Source organism: Psammomys obesus, unplaced genomic scaffold (genome assembly GCF_907164565.1).
Source record: "Psammomys obesus unplaced genomic scaffold, mPsaObe1.curated_primary_1811, whole genome shotgun sequence".
Classification (NCBI taxonomy): Eukaryota; Metazoa; Chordata; class Mammalia; order Rodentia; family Muridae; genus Psammomys; species Psammomys obesus.
The window spans coordinates 8,713,992-8,738,539 of NW_026586589.1; the positions used below are offsets into that span (position 1 = coordinate 8,713,992).

Below are 24,548 nucleotides of genomic sequence, written 5' to 3' on the forward strand. Positions count from 1 at the left end.
ACGACATTGGGTGTCCCACTACTCTCTTCTGGACTCCTGAGACAGGGTCTCACTGAGCCTCCAGCTGCGCCGTTTCTGCTCCCTCCCATTTCCCACCCAGTGCTGGGGTTACAGTTGAACATGGCCATATGAGGTGTTTGGGTTTTTTTGTTTTGTTTTGTTTTGTTTTTTACAAGTACAAGTGGTCTTACCCACTGAACCATCTTTTCAGGGAGTTGTGCAGAAGTGTGTGAATTACATAAGCATATGACTTCACTGAAAATAATTTATAAATTTAGGTAAGTTCAAATGCCACGGGCCCACTTTTCAACTGATCACCATAAAATGACAAGACTACACTAGTCAGGTCCAACTGAGAGGAAAGGGATAGTCCCTGCACCAGGAAAGTGGAAGCAGGAGCAGAGTTCAAGGCCATCCTTGGCTACATGGGAGTTAACAGCTTGAGCAATGTGAGACCCTGTCTCAAATAGGGTAACGATGGATGGATTTTTCATCCAAAATCTATGAACTAAAAAGCAATCCTCATTCACGAAAAATAATTTCATTATTATATATATATATTTAAAATTGTTTTTTTTTTTGAGACAGACTTTCTATGTATAGCTCTGGCCATGCTGGAACTCACTGTGTAGATCAGGCTGGCCTCAAACTCAGAATTCTGCCTGTCTGTGTCTAGTGCTGGAATTAAAGGTGTGTTGTGCCACCACCTGGCTCCCAACATTCTTACACACTAATTGTATGCAAAGGTTTGGGCCATCCTGTGTAGCCCAGGCTGACCCTGAATTAAGAATCTTGCCTCAGCTTGTGGACTGCTGGGAATATAGGGTTGCCACATTGCACCCTGTCATTCAAGGGAGCATTTTTAAGGATCTTATTCATGTGAACTTAACTAGAGACTTGGACTCTGAGGTACTGAGAGAAACCATGCAGATGAGCTAGCTGTTGTACCAAGTTAGATTGTTGAAACCTTTCTAAACCATAGGCCGAGGGTTAGGAGGAGGGGAGCCAGGTTTGAGGCTCTGACTTTAGGATAAGGGACTGATGGAACTTGGGTCCCTAACAAGGCTGCGGCAGACAGGGCTGCTCCGCCCTGCCTTGCTTGCACTGTGAGGGACTTTAGTAGATGAGGTGTGAGGGCTGCTGCCCTGTGCCAGAGGTTCTGTTGACAGCAGCCATGCTGACCCCTCCAAGGGCCCAGCAAAGGGTGAGCACTTCCCTCAAATCTGTAGCACCTTCCCAGGTGTTGATCTTTGGTGAGTCCTATGCCGGCCCAGCCTCCTTTCCCTGTGGGGTTCTGGTTTCTGTTACCCTGGCTTTTCCTTTCTTTAGAGATGGCCTCTTGTTCTCACAACCTTTAAAAACAACAAATCTTTCACATCTGGTCTCAGGTGTGCTAGTTTGTCACAGGTGTGACACAAACCAGATACAGTGAAGGATGACGTGTTTCCTGCCTGCGCCTCTGGCTGGTGTCAGCAAGTTGCATGAGAGACTTAGCTAAGGGTCCTGCAGTATCTGGTCTGGCCTCACTGTGCTTCCCCCTACCCCAGTTGGGGGATTGGGGAGCAATGATTTGGAGGTTAAGGAGAAGACCTGAGTCATGATGCAACTCAGGATAGTGATATAAATACCTCAGGTTGTCTTGAAGTTTAAGTTCTGAGTCAGGTTTTAAAGGCAGAAGTTGGGCAGAGGGGGTTGTTTAGAGGGTAAGGAATCTAGAATACTGTGAGATCTAGACAATACTTAAATTTTGTAAAAGCACCTTTGTACTCTATTCTGTGGGAAAGACTGCCCACATTGCTAATGTTTGTTCTGAGTTAACGTTCCACCTAGATGTCCAAATGGCCTCTGAGGGAGGAATGCAAGATCAGTGGCCTGTTGTTTGCCAACTCCCATAAACGATAAAGAGGGTAATCCTCCCCTGTTACAAGAGAGGGGCGATAAGAAGAGATGCACCCACACCACAAACCTCAGAGGGGAGTGCCTACTAGACCAGAGGGCAAGGCTTAGCTCTGGAGTGCCTGACAGCCTGTGCTTCCCTTCCTGTGTTATCTGCTGCCTAAGGATGAAATGGAAGGCAGAGCTTAAGGATGGCAACACACTCTTCTCAGATGTTGCCTCTGCACAAAGCCAGGTTTAAAGAATCAGTGCCTGGTATCTGCCTTGGTGTCAGGAGGCAAAGATCCAGTTATAAAAATATAGGTTGCCAGAACCTGAGAAGTACCTTAGAGTCAGAGCATTGTTAAAGTAAAAAGTCAGAGTTTAGATATGGAGAGATGGTACCCCAGGGCTTCAGCGACTTATCTGAAGTCACCTTGCTGCACTTGCCTTCAGGTGTCAGGCTGTTGGAGACTCCTAAGGCTTGTGACTCAACAATTCCCCTTTTGGGGAGAGATGGCTGAGGGGTTAAGAGCACTGTCTGAGTTCAATTCCCAGCAACCACATGGTGGCTCACAACCATCTATAATGTAATCTGATGCTCTCTTGTGGCATGTAGGTATACATGCAGACAGAACACTGTATACATAATGAATAAATAAATCTTTAAAGAGGGGGGCTGGAGCGATGGCTCAGATGTTAAGAGCACTGGCTGTTCTTCCAAAGATCCTGAGTTCAATTCCCAGCAACCACATGGTGGCTCACAATGATCTATAATGAGATCTGGTGCCCTCTTCTGGTGTGCAGGCACACATGGGGCCAGAATAATATATAAATAATAAAAAAGAACCCCCTTTTTAAGTCTTAGCTGGACCGGAAGTAATGAGCTTAGAGGGCAGGAGGAAGCATGGATTACAAGGCAGGAAAGGTCACAAGGCCACTGATGCCAGTGAGAACTCCAGGAGGCAGCAGCAGTGTTTGCTCTGCCTTGGAGATCTGAAGTTCCAGGAAACCAGATTCTCACCCTGGAGACTCAGCACTATCCCAGGAGACAAAGCCAGGAAACACCCTGGAGGAAGCTAGAGGTGTTCATGTAATCCAGGCCTAGCCAGCTAACTTCAATCAATTTAGCAAACAGCTGTGCAGATTGGCTGAAGGAGAAATGTGTGATTCAAGTTGGTTTAGACTCAAACACAGGGCTTCAGGAATTTTGCTAGAAATTTGGTGTAGTAAACAGTGACCCAGGAGCTTGCTATGGAAGCTGAGAATGGATTCCTGTAGCTGTGATTCTACTGTTGCTTAAGTGGTCTGCCACCATTGGGCACAGGAATTCTAAACAGGAGTCTGGAAGGTGTGAAAACCTTCAAGACTCAAGGATGGCATTTGCTGAGCTTCCCTGACAACAAGATGGCCAGGTATCATCACCTTCACTGTAGCCACCTCCCAGATGGCAACTTTCAGATCCAGCTGGGAGAGTTGGCAGTTAGCTACTGTTTTCCTGCAAGCCAACAGACATCCTCTCTGGAATGAAGGTAGCATTTTACCATTTTGAAATATTTGATAAACACAACTCATTCCTTTTCAACTGCTTTCTCCCTCAACCTACATACCATCTTTAGTCCTGGGAAGAAGACAGTAAAAAGTTTAGATGTACCTGAAAGTTGCTACAGATGGTCTGGCTAATTCAGTTCAAATCACTTTCTTCACTTATCCTGTTCCCTCCACACATGTGAGCTGGCTCCTGGAGCTGAGTTTCTTATTAAAGCTCTTATTGGAGAAGGGTAATTTCCTGTCAGTGGGTAGAGTTGCCACATCTGTGCTTGTTGAAACAGATGGAAGAATTTAGAATAAAGACCTTGTGATTGCTAGATACAGGCCTTCTCCCTCTGAGACTATTGTTTGTTTTTTTTTGAAGTATATTGTTTCTGTGAAATCATAAGCTTTAATTTCTTTTAAAAATATCAAACAAAGCCTTTAAAGAGATGTAAGAAAAACATGAATGTTTAAATTTTCTATGCATTAAAGTTTAACATGTTGAAAAGACACCTGGACCAAATTCTGAAATAAACCCTGCTGTTTCCGTTTAATAGACAGCTGTGTGAGGTCACAGGGTAACCTGTTTAAAACCTCTTTATGTCCCCAGGTGATTTAAACTTTCTTCCAAAACCAAACCAGAAGACAAAGTGGTTGATGAGGATGATGACACAGGAGGGCGCTGTTAGTGTCTAATCCCCGATTTCAGTTTTTTTTGTGTGTGGCATTCTTCTAACATATGTGCTATGAGAGTATTCCTTAAGACTTCAACTTTTGGGACTGGAGAGATGGCTCAGAGGTTAAGAGCACTGGCTGTTTCCTAAAGGTCCTGAGTTAAATTCCCAGCAACCACATGGTCGCACCATTAACCATCTATAATGAGATCTGGTGCCCTCTTCTGGTGTGCAGGTGTATGTGCAGGCAGAATACTGTATAAATAATAAAATAAAATTAAAAGACTTCAACTTTTGGACTGAGAGTGTAAGTAGGTTGGTAGAGAGCCGTCAGGTGGATCCCTAGGAGCTTGTAAACCAAAAACCACACATGGTTTTATGCCTGTCATCTAGCACTCAGGAGGTAGAGGCAGGAGGATCAGAAGTTAGAAGCTAGTCTGAATTGAGCTAGCCTGTGTGATGTGAGACCTCGTGCAAAATAATAATAATAATAATAATAATAATAATAATAATAATAATAATAATAATAATTTAAGGGGCTTGCTCAAGGTTACATTATGAGAACTTAGGGTGCCTGTGAGAAGAAATGATGAACAGTGGCGTGAATCTTTCCAGGACAGAGTGTGTGCGGGAAGGAGATACAATCGCAATAGAGCTGGACGAAGGTCCTCATAATACACAATCATAACTTTTGGATATAAATGTGAGCTTCAGTTTTGGTCACCAAAGTGGGAAGAGTTTTGCAGAGGCCTGGAGCTATGATCTTAGGGCTCTAAAGCTTACAGAGGGTTTCTGAAAGAGTAGAAGAATCCCAGCATCTGAAAGCTGAAGGAAAACTTGGGCAGGAAAGAACCTAAACAGAGATACGAGTCAATGGATCCAGGAGCTACATGTGAGGGAAGAGATCCCATAGGCTAACAATTGTTCTTGCCTCTATTAGGACCAGGGGTCATGACCCATTGCACTGTTAAGCTCTGTAGGGACAATATCCATATTAGAGTTTTTCCATTAGAGCAGTTACACTACGAGACATACAGTGAACCTCTGGGTTAGTCCTTGTCTAAATCCAGTAATCCAATGACTTAGTTACTAATGGGTTGCAGGGGTGGTGGCACTTGTTAAGTCCCAGCAGTGGGAGTCAGAGGCAGGCGGATCTCTATTTCAAGGCCAGCCTGGTCTACATTGCTAGTTTTAGGCCAGCCAGAGCCACACACAGTGATAGCTTGTCTCAAAACAAAACCAAATTAAAGACAAACCCCCACACAGCATTAATAAAAATACTGAGTCCTGAGCTTCGCCTCCCAGCCTCACTGCTAGGAGCCAAACAGTACCTGTTTGATGAGCAGTGTCAGGAAAACACAGGAGCAGTAGTTGCAATGTGTCCCCAATATTCTTATCACTGACGACACTTATTCAGCAGCAGCAGCTGCCATACAAGGAACAAAATGTTCCTGCCTCATGCGCTTGCAGCCTAAATGACAGAAAACAAAGCAAAGGACTGGCAGCTCTCTGTGAGCGTGGGTGTGGGTGTGTGGCGCCACTCCATGGGGGCCCAGAGAAATAACGTCCTGGATTTCACCAAGGACAGCAGGAAATTATTACTTCTCATTTAAAGATAAGGAAATGGCAGCCCAGGGAGACAGACAAAAGGTCTTGCCTAATGTCCGAACTGTGTGGACAGTTTTGCCTGGAGCACATGTCTTTTCTTGTGTTCTGTCCAGGTGGTGGCTGGGTAAAAGTGTCAGCCTCATTGTTTCCACATGAAGTAAGTGTGTCACCCGAGGCACAACCTGGGTCTCTATGTGGGAAAAGGTTTGTGATAAGAAGGGTGATTTGAGGCAGTAGAATTTGTATTTTTTTTTCTTGGTGATGAGTATCTGAGGGTACGTGTGTACTGTGGCAGTTACACAGCTCTGTGGGTCCTGGGATTAAATTCAGGTTGGTAGGCTTGTGAGCTGTTTCCAACAATGGCAAATGACAGAGCACAGAGGCCTGAAAAGCTGGTCACACCTGTATCGGCCCTTATGCCTCTCTGTCTTCACACACACAAATCTCTCTCCTTCTTCCTTCGTGGTTATGAGAGCTGAAGTAAGGGCGTCAAACCTTTCTGTCTGATAGCCTCTGTAGAATTTTTTTGGAGGGGAGCAGAGTTTTTTGTTTGTTTTCTTTTGGTATTGGCTTTGTATTAATTTGCAGGGGTGTGGGGGACTGGACAGCTCAGGCTAAGGCTCTGCGCGCGCCACCTTCTCAGCCTTTCTTCCTAGCCCTACAGGCATCACAGCCAAGGACAAGTCCTGAGGACATTATCTAGAGCCCTTCCTCTAGTCGCACAGGTGTCCGTTTGCTCCCTCCCTGCTGGTCTTTCCTTAGCAAACCTGCTCCCCAAACTGACTCCTTTCTCCAGGTGCGCTACCTCCCACGCTTCTTCCAAAGTTACACTTCGGTACCTTGGCTTCTCACAGACTAAGAACCTGTGGGATTTCAGGGAACAGTCTGGAACACTTTTGAGACTTGGTTCTTGATAATTTAGTACGATTGCCGCTTTTTTTTTTTCAGGCCCCACCCCCAGTTCCCACTTTGCTTTCTTACTGGCCAAGGAACTAGGGTGAAGATCAAGGAAGGTTATCTAAAATTTTGCTTTGCCTAAACGCTAGGGTATTAGAATTACAACAAACAAACAAACCTGGGACTGATGCCTGGCTAAGAAAAACTCTCAGGTCCGTGTGCCGTTGGGATCGAGGAAGGAGTGGGTTTGGGTGGTACCTTTAATTGAGAGCCCAACAGACTGCTCAATTGATTGCTCAATCCAGATCCTTCTGGCTTTAGAAACCCACAGCAAATGCACAACCCCGCCCCCACCCCCTAGGCTGAAGCTGCTTATGGAGCATGTCTTGGATTTTTGTGCTCCTCCCTAGGAGGAGAATGGCTAAAAAGCTTGGAAGGTCGTTCCCTAATGGTTCCTTTCCCCGTGGATTAGCAGGAGGAAAAGAACCCAGCAGCATCATGTCCAGCCCCAAGACGCAGAGGCTTGTGTGGTACCAACCACACAGGCTGCTGTCGGGCACGAACGACGGAGTTTCCCAATGGTCAGGGGCGCAGCGTGCGCAGTCTCCGTAAGGACCAGAACGCCGTAAAGGAGCCGGAAGCTTTGGTTCTTTTAAAGAAACAGCCACAATTTCCCCGCAGACTAAAAATGCTGTATTCTGATTTTTAGCCTCCACTGGGTTTCCCCGAAAGCCCGCAGTTTGGCGAAAGCGGACCCAAGCCACAACTACCGGCCGCGCCCACCCGTAAGCTCCACCCGCAGAGGCCCCGCCCCCAGCCCAGAAGCGCCCCTGACCCTGAAGCCCCGCCCAGTCACCCGTCGAGAAGCTGCGCGCGCAGCGTCGGAGCGGCGTCAGCAGTTGGGGTTGAGGACTCGGCACACGCAGGCGCTGCCGAAGAAGCGGCACTGGCAGGAGGCGCACGGGTCGCAGCAGGCGGGTGCCGGCGGCTTGCAGCTGCCGCGGGTGGCCACGCAGGGCGTGGGTGGCGGGGGGCGTGCCGCCTTCTTCTTGGAAGCCTTTTTCTGTAGGAGAGACGTCGAGGGCTGCTGAGCGGGTCACGCCGTCCCAGTCCTCGTGCGCACGGGGCATCCCACCGGGCGCCTGCACACCGCCCTCATCTTCCAGCTTACCTCGCTCCGACCTGGCCCTTTACTTAGACCCTTCTCAACCCCAGTTTTCAACAAGCGCCAAGCGTCAAGCCTCTCACCATCACTCTTACCCGCTGCCACTGGGTTGGGCCACTCACTGTCTTCATTACCTTTGAGTGACCCTCTTCCAGGGCACCAAAGAAAGCCATTCCTTCCTGTGACCGCATCACCTGCTTAAAGAGTCCTCAGTGATTTGTCTGGGGAAAAACAAACTTTCTTTTGGCCCTGGAGGACCCCTGTGTTTGGTCTCTGCTCACTTCCTTTTTTTTTTTTTTAATCTGTATCTTTTTATTAAAATAAATTTTTCTTTTTTATATTAATTATAGTTTATTCACTCTGTATCCCAGCTGTAGCCCCCTCCCTCATCTCCTCCCAATCCCACCCTTCCTCCCTCATCTCCTCCTATGCCCCTCCTCTGCTCACTTCTTTAGGCGCCTACTCCATAGCCTAGAGACATTCTAGTACTGGTAGTCAGGTGTGCTGTTTAGTAATAAGGTGCATACAGTGCAAGTGAGGAACTGAGTTTTCTATTTTAGTATAAAGAAAACATCAAATTTACTAGGACCACATTAAGCATTGGAATTGAGGTGTGCTGTGTCAGCTATACACCAGATTTCAAAGACTGCATAAAAGGAAAAGTTGTTTATATGTTGAAATATTAACACTTTAAATAGAATGAGTTTGAACTATTTTAATGTGGTTATTAGAAAATAAAAATTATATACTATGTTTCTACTGGATATTGCTCTAGATTGCTAAATTTTTCATTTAATGCTCCTTCCTTAGGCCTTCACCATGCTTTAATTTCTCCGCACTATGTATCATCTAAGGATTTAAAGTTGCTTATTGATTTACTTGTGGCCGTTTTCTCCACACAGCAGAAATCACCTTTTTACTGCAGTATTCCCAGCACCTAGCACGTTTATATATTTTGTTCAGTGCTCCTTGCTCTGGTCGATACAGTTAGCGGAGACACACTAAGACAGGAATAGCAGGTGCATTTCAACAATGCCTCAGTCTGGCATTTAGCGAAATGTAGGAACCTGTATGATGGCAGTATGGTTTTAGGTGGTAGGTTCAAAAGCATGAAAGGGTCCTTAATCCCTTAGTGGGAAAGCGTTCTTTTTTTTCTCTCTCTTTTAGCTTGAAAGGCTCTGTTTGATCCTAATGTGTCCTTAATTGCTTTTTCAATGCACTATAACTGCCTTTTAATGAAGCAGGATTTAGCAGTGGTTCTCAACCTGTGGGTCACTACCCCTTCGGGGTCAAACAACCCTTTCTTTGGAGTTGCCTAAGACCATCGGGGGGGAAAGATACGTAGTCATTACAGTAACAAAATACACTGATGAAGGAGCAATGAAAATAATTTCATGGTTGGGGTTACCACAACATGAGGAACTGTACTAAAGGGTTGGAGACCACGGACTTACAGCCTTCAGCAGGCAGTAGCATTAAGCTGCCCTCATCATCAGTAGTATTCCCCACCATGCCCCGCAGGGCTCGTATGTTACAGGCAGGCTTGACTACTCCACTGCATCCCCACCCTTTAAAAACTTTTGTTTTGTGACGACAGGGTCTCATTTTGCTCAGGTGGGCCTTGAATTTGCTGCATAGCTCTACCAGCCCTTGGACTTGGGATCCCCCACTGCCTTAAGCCTCCTGAGCAGCTGGGATTGCAAGCCTGTGCTGCCAGGCTCAGCTAACAGTGTTTTATTTTTGCTGAGTCTTTTACTCTAGGTACAGCAAGTGATGTTAGTTTTCTGTCATACTTCTGTTTTTCAGTGTACAGCCCAGGCTCATCCATGAACTTCTGATCTTTCTGCTTCCAGCTCCTAAATACCGGGAACACAGCTGTGTGGTCCCATATTCAATTTCCATTTTTCTTTTTTTTGTTGTTGTTGTTGTTGTTTTGGTTTTTTTTTGTTCTTTTTGAGACAGGGTTTCTCTATGTAGATCTGGCTGTCCTGGAACTCGCTCTGTAGACCAGGCTGGCTTCAAACTCAGAGATCTGCCTGCCTCTGCCTCCTGAGTTTTGGAGGCATGTGCCACCTATACTTGGCCCAATTCCTTCCATTTTCTGAATTTTAAACAGGGAGACAGTTGGGCCCAGTGGCATGGACCTGTCACCTCGGCACTCTGGGAGCTCTGCACAAGGAGGATGGAGAACTGCAGCAAAAGCTGGCAGCGACCAGGCCTGGGCAGATGGCTCAGGAGTGGGACACTTGTCCAGCATGCACAAGGCACTGGAGCTTGCTCCTCAGAATTGCAAAGGAGGAGAGAAAACAAACAAACAAACAAACAAAACACAACTCAGGCACAGCAAGAGTGGTTTTGCAGTGGCTGGGGTTGAGGTAAATATCCAGAAGAATTGAGTGACAGATTTCAGGAAGGCCTGGGGGTGCTTAACTAGCACTGGAAACTTTTTTAGCAGGCAACTGTTTTGCTCAGTGAATTTAGGCTGTTTGGCTTCTATGGAAGTCTGCCTCAAGGCTCTAGGCCAGGAAACCTTTAGTTTTCGGTTCTTTTGTTTCCGATAGGCTTGGAGAAATCTTTCATTTGGTCCTCGGCCATGGCTTGCAGGTCTCCCACCCCTCTTAAGAACGCCCAGGCCTACCTTGGAAGCTCTCTTCTGCTTCTCGGCTTCTTTTCTGCTGATCTTCTTGGATTTCTTGTTCAGCGCTTCAAAGAAAGGGAGACAGAGCAAAGCCAGATGTTTCTAGGGGCCCAAGCTGTGGTGAAGTGGGAGGAGCAGAGGGGGCTCTGGGAAGTCTCAGGGTAGAGGAGAGAAAGAGGGACTTCCGGATGAATCACATTACGGGAATCAAGCCAGCAGGTTCTTATTAGCCTGGCTTCAGACCCAAAGAGCAGTGTACTCTGCTCTGAGCAGAGACAAAGAGTAAGCTCACGAGGGACTTAGGATCTGTCAGTGGTATCTGTTAGAGACCAGTCTTTTGACCTTGCTGGACCTCGACTGATGCTTGATCACTCCAGGTACCCCGTTTTAGTTTTATCCTTGCAGGTGCAAGAACACTGTGAGCCTTTGAAGATGGTCTCAGCCTTTGTTACTGGACTCATTTGTGTTACCTGCTTTGTTTTTTTTTTTAAATCAAAGCTCAGAGCTGGGTACACCTGACTTGACTCCATATACCAGCTGTATGCTTTTTCTCCTTGACAATCAGTTTTCGCATCCATAAAAGGTTCTATCACAAGTAAAGTATGTTTATAAAACAAAAAGTCTGACGGGGTGCAGAGATGGCTCAGCAGTTAAGAGTACTTGGTGTTTGCTTCTGCGTTTGTGTAGATGGTGACTCACAACTGCCTATAACTCCAGTTTCAGGGGGTTCCAACATCATCTTCTGGCCTCTGAGGGTACCAGCCTACACACAGTACATAGGCATACATGAAGGCAAAATACCCATTCACATAAAAATATTTTTAAAAATCTGACATATCAGCTGGCATGGTGGTGCATGTCTTTAGGCCCAGCACTTGAGAAGCAGAGACAGGTGGATCTCTGGGTTCAAGGCTAGCCTGGTTTACAGAGTGAGTTTTAGGACAGCCAGAGCTATACAGAGAAACCCTGCCTAGGGGAAAAAAAAAAACAACCCAAAAGTAATAATTAAGGGATATTAATTAAATAATGTCTCCTCTTTTTTTCTCCTTTGACTTCCCTGATATGTCTAGACTAGACCATCTTTCTGTGCCCAGTTGTATAATTTGCCTGTGTTTGAATTCTGGCTCTGCCCATTAGGAACTCAGTAAGCTCCAGTTTCATCTACTGTAAAATAGAAATAAAACAGGAACCATCTCACAGACACACGATGTGTGTTATTTTGGCTATAGGAACTGGATCGGGCCCTATGGACTCAGCATGCTCTCTGCCATTAGCCCATGCTGGTTATGATTAAGATCAAACTATAAGCTCTCCAATGACAGACTTTGATGCTCCTGTAACTTCCCATCCCATGGCAAGACTGGATTATTGAAGACTTACAGCCAGCCCATGGCTTACCTAAAGTTTGTTTTGTTGAGTTCTGTGATTTATTAAGTTTCATAAATGCTAAATTAAACCAAGTCCACCAAGCATCTTGACTTGAGGCTCCCTCGATCTCTGACATAGTAAATTTGGTTTTCGAGTGATGACATGCAAAGCTTTCTCAAACCCAAGCACTCAAGAATACTGTAAGAATGATTTGTAGCTATGCTGGAAGCAGTCGGGCAACAGGCTTGACACACTGTACCCCCTCTCATGAGTCAGAGCCTAGAGTCTGGGTCCCAGGCCAGGCGACTTACCCACGATAGAAACAGAGGAGCAATCCAGTGAGTTCGTGGAGGAGTTGCTCTTCAGACTCTTGTCATCTCCAAGGTTCTCCTCGAGTACCAGGTGGCTATAAATGGTGAAGAAGCACAGGAAGCCCACTAGGGTGGCCAGGAGTAGGCGGGTGACATCCATCCTGAGAAGCCTAAGTTGGACAGAGAAGGTGGTAGGTTGGGGAGAAGATGGTAAGGGCTGTGCCTTCCTGCTGTCTTTGTGTGTCTTTGGGCTGGTGGTCTGACTCTACCACATAAGTCTCTCAGCAGAGCCGGAAGTCTAGCAAGGCTGAGGGCAGGAAAGGGATGTTGATATAGGGAGGTGACAGAAAAGGAGAGATGGGGAGAAGACAGAAAGGCTAGGAAGGGAGGGAGATTGAAGCAAAGGGGACAAGAATGCATTGTGTTGGTTTGTGCTGTCCAGAGGGCGGAGTACTGACTCTTTCTGTTTCTTTCTTGCTTTTTTTTTTTTTTTTTTTTCTTTTCCTTTTCTGCACAAGCAGCAGTCCCAGGAGACCTTAGGCCTAAACAGAACTGTTGAAAGCGCAACAACCTTTCCCCTCCCCCCAAACCTCCAGGAGTTCCTCCCAGTGGCAGAGATCTATCTAAGGTGAAGAGAATACAGCTAAGAAGCTAGAGCTCAGTGAGAGTAATGGGGGATAAAGGCCCCTGACCACAAGTGTCTGTCATCATATGCCAGATTCCCTGCTGACCCCACAGCGTTCAAATGTACGTAGGGATGTGTCGGGACATGTCAACATAAGCTAAATGGGTTTCTTTATTTGCTAGCAGGAGTTTGAAAGAGCAGATGGCTTTTTAGCAGATTCCTTCCCTCAAATGCCTTCTGCCACTATCAGATCCCCACCCCTTCCCACCCCACGGCCCTATTTCTCTCTCTGGTTTTGAAAATGCCTGGGTCTGTGTTTCCAAGGTTCTCTCCACCGGAGGCATGAGTGCTGTCGGAGAGGAGAGAGTAACATAGTTTGCTCATTCTGATGCTACCTTCTCCTGTGCAGCTCCCTGCCCCCTCTCTCCACTGTCAGCTTGGTTAGTGTGCTGGCCAGTTTCATGTCAACGCGAGACACAAGTCAGAGTCATTCGGGGAGAGGGAACTTCAACTGAGAGATTTTGCAGACCGTCCTGTGAAAAGCCCTGCAGTGCATTTTCTTAATTGATGATTGATGTGGGAGGGCCCTGCTCACTGTGGGAGGTGCCATCCCTGGGTTGGTGGTCCCTGGTGCTATCAGAAAGCAGGCTGAGCAAGCCATGAAGAGCAAGCCAGCAAGCAGCACTCCCCCATGGCCTCTGCATCAGCTCCTGTCTCCAGGTTCCTGCCTGACGTCCTCTGATGATGGACTGTGACCTGAGACTTGCAACCTGGAGTAAACCCTTCCCCAAGTTGCTTCTGGTCATGGTGTTCTATTGAAGCAATAGAAACACCAAGACAGTCAGCATCAGGCTTTCTGCACGTCTGTTACACTGCAGGAGAAGACCCAAGCAACTGGCCATCATCCCTCACAATCTTCTTGAAATTGTAGGGGATGGTCCTGACCTTCAGAAGTCACCCCCCCCCCATGGGCCCTAGTGCCAGCTCTTCTGGTCGCCCCAGATCTTCTTTTTCATCCCTGGGCACTGCCTGCCATACATTCACCACCAAATGCTTTCACAAAGCCCAGTCAGTTGAGAGTGGGCAGTGACCTGACCGCTATGTTTTTTCATCTTGGCTCAGCATTAATGAAGATGTACAACTCTGGGCAAAACTGCTCTTTTTGGCAAGCTCCTATTTCTTTCCTGCTAAAGTGAGAGAAATGGACCACATCTGTGCTTTGCATTCATATCCAGGCTAATTCTTCAAAACGATAGTGACAGCGAGGACATGCATATCGAGGTTCGCTAGCTCAGTGGGCAGACTAAAGAGCCCTGGGTTCAACTCCCAGCAACCACATAAGCTGGGGATGGCAGTGTACACTTAGAATCTTAGCGCTCAGGAGAATGAGAAGTCCAAGGTCATTCTTGGCTACATAGTAAGTTCAAGGTCAGTATGGGCTGTTACATTAGATCAGATCCCCTGCCCCCCCCCCAAAAAAAATTGCTAACACAGAAGCCACTAGATCAAGTCTTGCCTGAAGACCATCTTACCAGACTTTCACAAAAACCAATGTTTCCCTTGTTGTTTTAAGCTAGTATTTGAGAGGGTTGAGAGTTTTCTTCTCAGCCCCAGGCTTTTGTGTGTGTGTGTGTTACTTGTTTTTGTTTTTTTTCAAACATGCTCTCTCTATGTAGCCCAGGCTAAGCTTGAGCTCTCAGGGCTGGGGTTGCAGGTATGAGTCACTATACCCATCTTTTAGCCTGAGGCACCCTAAAGGATGCTGTCCTGTCACACCGCGGTGGGGTTGTATTTTATAAGTGGCTTAGATCTAAAACCAGACTTCAAGCAACAACAAAACAAAAGCCAGAGTTCAAATTTTCTCCAGCACGGCAAATAATGGCTGATATTTTCCTTCTTCCCTCTCCTGTCTCTTCTTCTCCGATGCCTCTGATGCCCCTTTCAACCTGCAGCAGAATAAGGTAGTATATTAGGCTGCCTTCAGGGCTCACATTTTACCAAAATTTTTTTTCCTTTTCTTTTAACACCATGATCACAGCCTATGTAGTGAAAGACTCACAGACACAAAGACACAGCAGCTGAGGCTGGCTGAGTGGATACATGCTCCAGAGGTGAGTATTTCTTTCCTTCCTCACAGACACTCTCTGAATGGGATGTTGAGCAGGATCAGCTAGGCTAGTAAAAACCAGAAACAAACAACAACAAAAACCAAAAACCTCTCCCAGGTTCCCTCACTCACAAGGTGAGTACAGGTGGCCTTGAACATGAAAAGTAAGGGCAGAACTTGACTCTACAGTAGGCCTTCGTTCAGGGACCACATTCCCTAGCAGAGAATCTTGGTCTCTATCTTTGTCTCCCCACCCCGATCTTTCTATTTTCTCACCAAGTTTGACTTCAAACAGTCCCTTTGACTTTTACCCCAGCTTCACTTTTGTTTTTCAAGACATGTTCTCTGTGTAGCTCTGCCTGTCCTGGAACTTACTCTGTAGACCAGGCTGGCCTTGAACCCAGATGTCCACCTGCCTCTGCCTTCTGAGTGCTGGGATCAAAGGCGTGCGCCACCACCGCTGGCCTCACTTTCAACGGAACAAACGTCACATTCCATCCTCCTGCTTTTCTCTTGCTCATCCACTGCCTTGCTCATCTATCTCTCACCCTCCTGGTCCTGTCCCGTCGCCCAGGGCCCTGTCTAAAGGCTGGCTCTAGCACTTTTTTCTTTTAGTCATGCCGAGCCAAATGGTATGTTCTCCCTTGTTGCACCCTTCTTTGCTCTTAAATTCAACACCATGGACATTGTTTGGTACCTGATTGTCCTTCAATTGTTCACAGGGGACATTCTCATCAGTTAGACACAATTCTTTGTGTAAAGTAGGTAGGACAGTGAAGCTGACAGAATTTCGAATCTGTGGTCAGACTCCATCACTTACCAATTATGTGAATGTAGAGGGGAAAGAGATCTTCTCAACCCCCTCTTAGTTCTTATGTGGGTTCTTTGGCTGGATCTAGGAACTCAATTAATTGTATAAGAACCGATTAATAAGAGAAAAAACATAAAAGTTTTATTAAATTTACGTGTATATGGGATCCTCACAAAAGAATGAAGTCTAAAGAAGTGCCCAAAGCATGATGCTTTTATATTCTCTAGACAAAGAATAATAAATTTGTAAAGTAATGACAAGGCAGCTGGCTATCTGCATGAGAGAAGTAAATTACGGGGCTGTTGCTAAGAGTGCTAAGAGATATATGGGGTGAGAGGACCCCAAGGCAGAGGGAGTGCTGCATTTGAAGGCTACAAAAGGTTTGCTGAGATGGCAGGTAGACACAGGAGATCACACTTATGAGCGATGGCAAGCAGCTTGGACAATGTCTTCCACTGAAAATGACTGACAGGTGGTGGATACAAGGAAGACATAAGTACACCATTGAAAAATCCCTCTAGAGGCGGTGTGGGAATGGAAGGGGTAAGAACTGGAGGGGGTAGGGGAAAACACTTAGAAGGCTGCTGCCAGACTGCAGGGCAAGCCACAGCCTGCTGCCTGTCATCTTTCCAGCCTTGCTTCTCCTCTGTTCATTTTTTACATACTCCTGTATGTTCACTGGAACTGAGTGTGGAGAAGCATAAATTCCAGTCAGGCTCAGCTGCTCCCTGGCCCCTGTGTGAAGCCCATTCTTCCCACTTTTTTCTTTTAAATTTGCTTCCCCCCCTTTTTTTTTGAGACAGGGTCTCATACTAAGTCAAGACTGTCCTGGAACTCAGGGTGGTCCGGCTGGCCTTGAACTTGCAGCAATCCTTCTGTTTCTGCCTCTTAGATGCTGGGAGTGCAGGTGTGTACCATCATGCCTTTCTTTTCCATGTTTTTCTTACCCATTGCTTGTAAGGTACCCTGGCCATAGTACCTGGCTTGTTTTATTAAAACGTGTTTATTTATCATTTGTTAATGTTGCCTAATGCTGAATTGTCAATGTCTGTGTTCTTTGTATTTCAGATACCTTTCATATATTCTGTGTACGTATGGCTTTTACTGTTTTTGGTTTGTTTTGAGTTTTTGGTAGTGCTGGTGAGCTAACACAGGGCCTTGTAAAGGACCCTACCACTGAACTATATCTCAAACTCCTTATTTACATTTTAAGTCATGGACTCACATTCCTGTAATCCTAGCATAAGGGAGACTGAGGAGAGAAGATTCCAAGTTCGAAGTCATGCCTGCCTAAAAGAGTGAAGGAAACACACACTCTTCTCTCTCTCTCTTGCGCACACACGAGGGCCTGACACTAAAAGGCAGGTGTGGGGTTAGGGATGTTACCTAGTTGGGAGAGTGCTTGCCTAACAATATGGCTTGGGTTTTCCACCCCCCACTCCATAAAGATGCATACCTATAATGTCAGCATTCAGGATGTGGAGGCAGGAGGACTAGAAGTTCTAGATCTTTCTCTGATATGTTTGAGTACAAAGCCAGCCTGGGATACACGACACTCTGTGTCAAAGAGTAGAGGAAGGGGCCCTGGATAATGGAGAGAACTGACTCAAAAGAGAACTTGCCCTCTAACCTTCACACACATGCTGTGGCACACCTGGCCCCCTAATAATAATAATAATAATAATAATAATAATAATAATAATAATACTATATAAGAAGTTAAGGAGGCGGCTTGGTGGGTAAAGAACATACAGTACAAACATGAGCTGGGACCCTCAGCACCCACTGAAGAGCTAGGGGAGCCTGCCTGCCCTGAGGTGAAGTACGGGGGTGGAGCCAGGGGTATTCCTAAGGCTGGCCAGACAGCGAGGCCATTAGGAGGCCTCAAAAAACTGAGGTGGAATCTGGGTACGGAGGTGCGCACCTGTACGTTCAGCACTTGGGAGGCAGAGGTAGGTAGTTCTCTGTGAGTCTGAGGTCAGCCTAGTCTACATGGTGAGTTCCAGGCCAGCCAGCGTTACATATGAGACCCTGTATATAAAAAAATTACAAACAACAATAATGATAACATGGAGAACAGTAGAAAAAGCCAACCAATGTCAACCTGTGACACACACACAATAAACAAACAAGCAACAAACGACGAGTAAGGCAGATGTGATCTTGGAAAGGTAATTTGTGTTCTTACTAATATTATTTCTCATTAATGTATCAGACTTCAGATTAATGCAAGGTTGGTTTTTTTTTTAAAGATTTATTTTATTTATTTATTACATATATACCAGAAGAGGGCACCAGATCTCATTATAGATGGTTGTGAGCCACCATGTGGTTGCTGGGAATTGAAGTCAGGACCTCTGGAAGAGCAGCCAGTGCTCTTAACCACTGAGCCATCTCTCCAGCCCACAAGGTTGGTTTTTAATAAGACAAGAGTCAGGCTTGGGAAGTTTTGATTGTTAGAAAAAAAAAAAAACCTTTGCATTATGAATAGTTAGCACAATATTTTGAAGCTTTCTGTTAGCCTATGGTGCATGGAATTGATAAAGATTCGGTCTAATAAAACTAGACTACAAATAAAAATCTAACTAGTGAAAAAATATTTAGTTGCATGAAGTTAAATGTATATTTTAAATTTTATTCTGTAGCTTCAGGCTCTTCCAAAAGCAAATTTATGCATGACTTGGGCCTCTAAGTGTGCCAGAAAATAAAAAACAAAAAACCCTCCATCCCCCAAATAGCAGAACTATAGCATCATGGGGTACTAATTAGAAGAAGAAATGGATGGAGGCCTGGTGGGTGGGTCAGGAAGCAGCTCTGACCCTAGAGGCAACAGCCCCGGCCAGGAGGCAGTTTTCTCTACCATAAATGACATGCTGCTGCTGCACACACTTACTATGACTCCTGCAAAGAGGTGGAAGGGTGGCTGGGAGATCAGAGTCAGAAAAGGACAAGGATTTTGGTGAAGACTAACTAATTGAGATGCAGGGGCCGAGCTCATGAGACAGAACATGCACGGTGTGGTTGAATCAACAGTTTAATCCCATATTACTAATACAAGGGTCAGAGGGACTCGTGAGCAATGGACAACACTGTTGTCAGTTGGGGGCTGGACATTCGTGATGCGGCCAAAGTCCATGTTTATCACTTACTCTGAAGAGCTCCCAAGGATTTTGCCTCAAGACTGCTTATTGTTGCTATACTGCCTTTCCACGCTTGTCTCATCTATCAGGCATGGCAGAGACCCTCACTGCTCATTGCTTCACTCTGTTGGGAAGAGTTCCTGCAGATTATTTTGAAGTGTACCCTCATGACATAGTGCTGTTTAAACCAACTGATGATTTCATAACCCCTATGATGATTTTAATGCAAGTAATTTAAAAACCTTCCTTCAGTATAGCAAAAACTGCTAGGAGCTCTGTGGACCTTCCTATGTCACACACTTGATTTATGACAAGAGGGGAAACAAGACTGAAACAAATTAATAATCAAGGAGATACATTCATTCTAGTTTTAGCCCAAGGATAAGACCCAGGTATGCACCACAATAAGAAAGAACATATGAATATAGAAACAAAAAATAAATGGTTAGCTCTACAAGACAAGACGATACCTATTTCTTAGAAAAACCTTGGTATAAGAAAGTTGCTTTGAAGATGGAGGACCCTGGGTAAGATGCTCAATCCTCATTCAGAAAGGCAAATGGGATAGGCATCGGAAGAAGGTGAAAACAAGGAAGAAGACAGGAGCCTACCACAGAGGGTCTCTGAAAGACTCTACCCAGCAGAGTATTAAAGCAGATGCTGAGACTCATAGCCAAACTTTGGGTAGAGTGCAGGGAATCTTATGAAAGAAGGGGGAGAGAGAAAGACCTGTAAGGGTCTGGAGCTCAACAAGGAGAACAACAGAACCAGAAAATCTGGGCCCAGGGTTTTTTTTTCTGAGACTGATGCTCCAACCAAAAACCATTCAGAGTGATAACCTAGAATTCCTGCACAGATGTAGCCTTTGGCAGCTCAGTCTCCAAATGGCCTGCCTAGTAAGGGGAACAGGAGCTGTCTCTGACATGAACTCAGTGGCTGGCTCTTTGATCACCTCCCCCTAAGGGGGGAGCAGCCTTACCAGGCCACAGAGGAAGACTATGAAAGACAGTCCTGATGAGACCTGCTAGGCTAGGATCAGATGGAAGGGGAGGAGGACCTCCCCTATCAGTGGACTGGGGAAGGGGCATGAGAGGAGATGAGGGAGGGAAGGAGGGTAGGTTTGGGTGGGAACAAGGGTGGGCACTACAGCTGGGATACAAAGTGAATAAATTTTAATAAATAAAAATTATATTAAAAAAGTTGCTTTGAATGCATAATGTACATTTGAAATAAGAAAAAGATAAAATCTACTTTGAACTCATAATGAGCATATAGATAAAACCATTTCTTTCTTTAAACTTATAATAAAGTATCTAGATATTAGGATCAATAGTCCTACTGTAACCCCCTTTTTATGTAACGACTGTATCTATTTTTGAATGATATAATTTTTCCATACATAGATAACCTTTGCATTAGATAATATTAAAACCCAAGACAGAATTAAACAGTTGTTGAAGCCACTCGCTTCATCCAAAAATGTGTCTGTCTGTCTAATTGTCTGTCTATATTGTCTACATATATGTATATATGTATACATGTATGCTTATATGTGTATGTTCCCATATATGTGGATAAATGGTGTCTTTGGGAGGTCCCTTGTTTTGTCTATTGATTGTATGTGTGCATATGTGTGTGAAGTTTGTAAAGATCTGCTTACTTTGCCAAATGTGTGTATGTTTTCGCATGCTTTCAAGTTTAGTAAGTTTAGTAAGTGATAAGCAGTCTGAATATTATTAATACTCTAGCTTCCAGGAAGCTTCTGTTCACTGCTGAGCCATTAAGTTAAAAGGAACTAAGGTTTTTCTTTTTACAACCCCTTGTATTTACAGCAAGAAACTGTCAGGGCCGTCGCCCTGCTTGTACTCTGAGTTAAAAGAGCCACTCAGCTTAACTGATGAAGACCCTCTGCTGTTAAACAATGAAAGATTTTAGCCAGAGAGCTGTGTTGGTGGCAGAGAAACCAAAAGGCCTGGATAGCTCAATTGATAAAGCTTCAGACCCTGAGTTTGAAAGTTCAGGGTTTAATTCCCTGTTACTTCTCTTTTCTTTTAGAGGCTCTTGTGACCAGCAGCCCCTGGGAGTTAAACTGTATATACAGAGAGCCCCAAATAGCAAGGCTACCAGCCTGGAAGATTAAGAGTTAAAGTACAGAGAGAAACACCAGCCACAGCTGGTCATCGCAGAGGCTGTGACCTACCACCTACCGTGTTGCTGGAGCTGGTCTCTAGCGATGTGGAGTGCCAGCCCACCTATATTGTTTGAAATCCTGCTACTTTGTGATTCAAGCTACAGAAGGTCCAGGCTCATTCTAGCTAGTGTCCTCACCAGGTAAGTACCTTACCACTGAGCTCTGTCCCCAGGATAAAATGGAATTTAAGGCCATCCCACCTTTATCTACCCAGTTGCCATAGCATGTCTTAAGGGTCACTGAGGTAATGGAACAAATGACCTCCGACATGGTTAGGCTGGTAGCAGTTTGCATAACTGGACTACTCTTCCCTTTTTCCAAGAGCAGCATTCTGAGGACAAATTCTGCTGAGGCTGGGAAGGGAACTTTTAAGGGAAGAAGGGACTGATGAAAAGGAGAAGCTCTGGCCATAAATTGTGCTCACTTCTCAAGACTGCCTCCTTAAGAGCGGTTTTGAAGAGAGACAACTCAAGGCACAGAGCCCAGAGTTTTGAGGGATTTTTAAAGCCAGCCTAAGCCATGACTGGTGGGGAACACTAGAAAGTCAGGGTCCACCAAGCACAAAGGATTTGTCAACATCTGAGCTTGTAGTTTTGCTGCCAATAGCCCAATCCTAAAAGTTACTGCTGAGCCACTAACCGCAAGCTTACAAGTACCCAGGCTGAGCCATCCTCACTGTTGCTTGGACGAATAAATGCCACTTCAACAACTCTCCATTCTGTTCTGTCCCATTCATTCCTCCCATAGGGTTTTGTTTTTGTTTTTCCCCCAAAACAGTTCAAATCACATCACTCTCTGCTTAAAACCCATTGCTCTTTGTGGCACTTGTTTGTTTGTTTTGATTTCAATTTTAATTTTTTTTTGACAGTATCTCATGTATCCCAGGCTTGCCTCAAACGCATCATATAGCAACCTGGGTTGAACTCTTGATCCTCTTGCTTCACTTCCTGAGAGCTGGGATTGCAGGCACCCCACCCAGCTGGCTTGCCCCTGTTCCTGAAATAGAATTCAGACTTCCTATAAGGTCTTGCTACCCTCTTTGAGTTCACTTGATTGACTCACCTTCTAAACCATCATGTTATAGACACATGGTATTTTCTGTTCGTGGGATACGCCAAACTCTCAAAGCTTTGCCCTTGACCCTTTATGCTCCTCCTCTGGCACTGAGCTTGCTTCCTCCACCTCTGCACATGGCTGGATCTCTGGCCAGCTTCGGCATCCCTACATCTCCTCCTTCTGAGTCTTTGATGTGGGAGATTGTTTTTGTTCTCTCTCATTTGAAAGCCTCACTGTGGAGCTCAGAGTGGCTTCAAACCTGGAAGCCTCTCACCTGCTTCCCAGGGGCTGGGATTACATGAGGAGTGCAGCTCAGCACTCTCTCTTGAGTCCTTGCTCCTCTCCCTCCTCAAAACCCAACACTGATGCTTAGCTCCCTACATACAACTCATAGGTCTCAGAATCTCCAGAGGGAAGCACCGTTTTGTAAGCTGCTGGGTCAGGGGAAGTGTTGGATCTTTGGGCTCTGTGCCCTATATCCTCCAGGGGAGGGTAAGCTAAAGGAGAAGTCGGCCAGTTAGTTAATTAATCACACCGAGGTAACAAAAGCTCCAATGGGCAGGGTGCAGAGAACAGCTGGACAGCTGATCACGTGGAGGTTCCCAGAAGGTGGTACACCTGGGGAGGGTATGACAGCTGGGTGCCTCTCCTCTTAAGTCTTGCTCCATGCACCTGTTCATCTGCTGCCCGTCAGTATCCTGTGTGATATCCCATAATACTAAACTGCAATGTACCTTAATAACACTCCTGAGTTCTGAGGAGGGGGTTGTGAAAATCCCAACTCAGCGATGAGTGGTCAACCGCCAGACAAAACAACCTGAGGCTTCAGAATGGCATCTGGACATGCCCTTAACTGTGGGATCTGGCACAGTCTCTAAGAGTGTCACAACTGTCCTGAGTAAAAGAACACCCAGCTAGAGTCTGCTTCAGAATCATTAGCTTGCATGGTGTATGGGGGACCCCCACCGACACTGTCCCTCAAGTCTGTTGATTATTGAGTGAACATGTAGGAGAAAATGAGTCCGAGGTTATTTTTTTCCTGTGTCATTTGGATTTTAGGCGCACAGCCTGCTTCAGGATTCAGCTGAGGCCCAGGCTCTGCTTACAGGTCCTTGAGTTCAAACTTCGGAGGTTTGAAACTGTGGTCCTTCCCAAGGAGCAGAACCCAGACAGCTGCTTGTTAGTGTGGACTCTGTCTCCCAGGTCCCTGATACTCATTTCTGATGGATAGGGAATAAACTGCTGGTAGGGGCTGATGAAATGCTCACTTTAACCCTCCAGACGCCATTCCCTTCGGCCTGCTTTCCTACCACCTTTAGAAGCTGTGTCCTCCACCTCTGTTCCCAGTAGTTAGTTTTCTTCTGATGTTCTGAATTGTATTTATGTGTTTGTTTGAGATAGAGTTTCAAAGCTAAGGATGACCTTGAACTTCTGATCCTCCTGCCTCTACCTCCTAAGTGCTGGGATTACAGGCAGGTACCCTGTATCTAGGCTGGCCTGGAACTCACTATGTCGGCCAGACCAGCCTGGAACTCTAATCTGCCTGACTCCCACCTCCTCAGTGCTGGGATTAAAGGTGCTGGCCACCATGCCTGGTACCCTGTCCAGTTTCATATAGCACTGGGATAAAACCCAAGGTCTCGTGCATGTTAGGCACGAACTGAGCTACGTCACAGCCTCTCTGGACTCCTTTTACTTGGAGTGTGTTCTGAACTCCCAACATGTGGCCGAAGGCAGCTCAGTGATGTCTCAGCTCCCTGCAACTTTGTGCGGCAGAAGGAAGGGAGAGGGCTTTGTTGTCAGAGGCAACTTCCTGCTGGAAAGAATCAAGTCAGAACCAGGGAAATTCAGCTGAGCAAACCTTCAGAATACACACTGACACAACTCTGGGGAAAGCATGAAAGCTGCCAAAGCACTATAAATGAGCTTTCTGCAGTGAGTCATTTAAGGTCTCCCTCAAACAAAGAAAACCAAAAGTGGCATTAATGTGCCATCCATTTAGCCTCCTACGGCCTTTCCAAAAGAAATATCAGAACAAATATCCAATGTCACCGAAACATAGTGGACTCATCCGCAGTTGCAGACACTGCCCAGACTTCCATGTCATGGACATTGAATCTAACTGGGTATCGATTCTTAAAAATTCATCACCTATAAAGGACAAAGCACGATGCAGTAAGTGAGATTTTGGTGATTGGCTTGGACCCTACTGAATACAAAGAGAACTAATTTACATAGACAGATGGATTTCCAAATGCTAAATATTGCCCTGCCTGAGTGGGCTGGACTCAGATCCTACAAGCAACTTGCTGAAGAAAATCTAAAGGAGTTTGGCACTTAGGAGTACTTAGAATAATTTGCTTTTTATGTTTTTACTGCTTGGGAATGGCAAAAGCAGGGTAAAGAGAACGGGGAGCACAAGTGAGCACTAATCTCTTAACGGCTCTGAATCAGTGAATCCATGAATCAAATAGACTCACTTAACTTTCCAAGAAATGGGTGACTGAGAAGTTCTTAAAGTTGCCAACCGAACTTGCATGCGTTTCCCC

At 45.6% G+C, this 24,548-nt stretch overlaps 1 protein-coding gene across 1 annotated transcript in view; it reads right to left on the reverse strand.

The window, feature by feature from the left end:
• Positions 1-7,302: 7,302 nt before the first annotated feature.
• The window catches only part of Asip (agouti signaling protein), a 118,372-nt gene continuing 101,126 nt past the window's right edge, over positions 7,303-24,548 (reverse strand). Inside the window, exons 4-6 of the mRNA XM_055602391.1 lie at positions 12,070-12,239; positions 10,391-10,455; positions 7,303-7,650 (exon numbers count right to left, since the gene is read on the reverse strand). Of these exons, the coding sequence (XP_055458366.1) occupies positions 7,480-7,650; positions 10,391-10,455; positions 12,070-12,239 (406 nt within the window). The 3' untranslated portion in view covers positions 7,303-7,479. The remainder of the gene's footprint in view (positions 7,651-10,390; positions 10,456-12,069; positions 12,240-24,548) is intronic.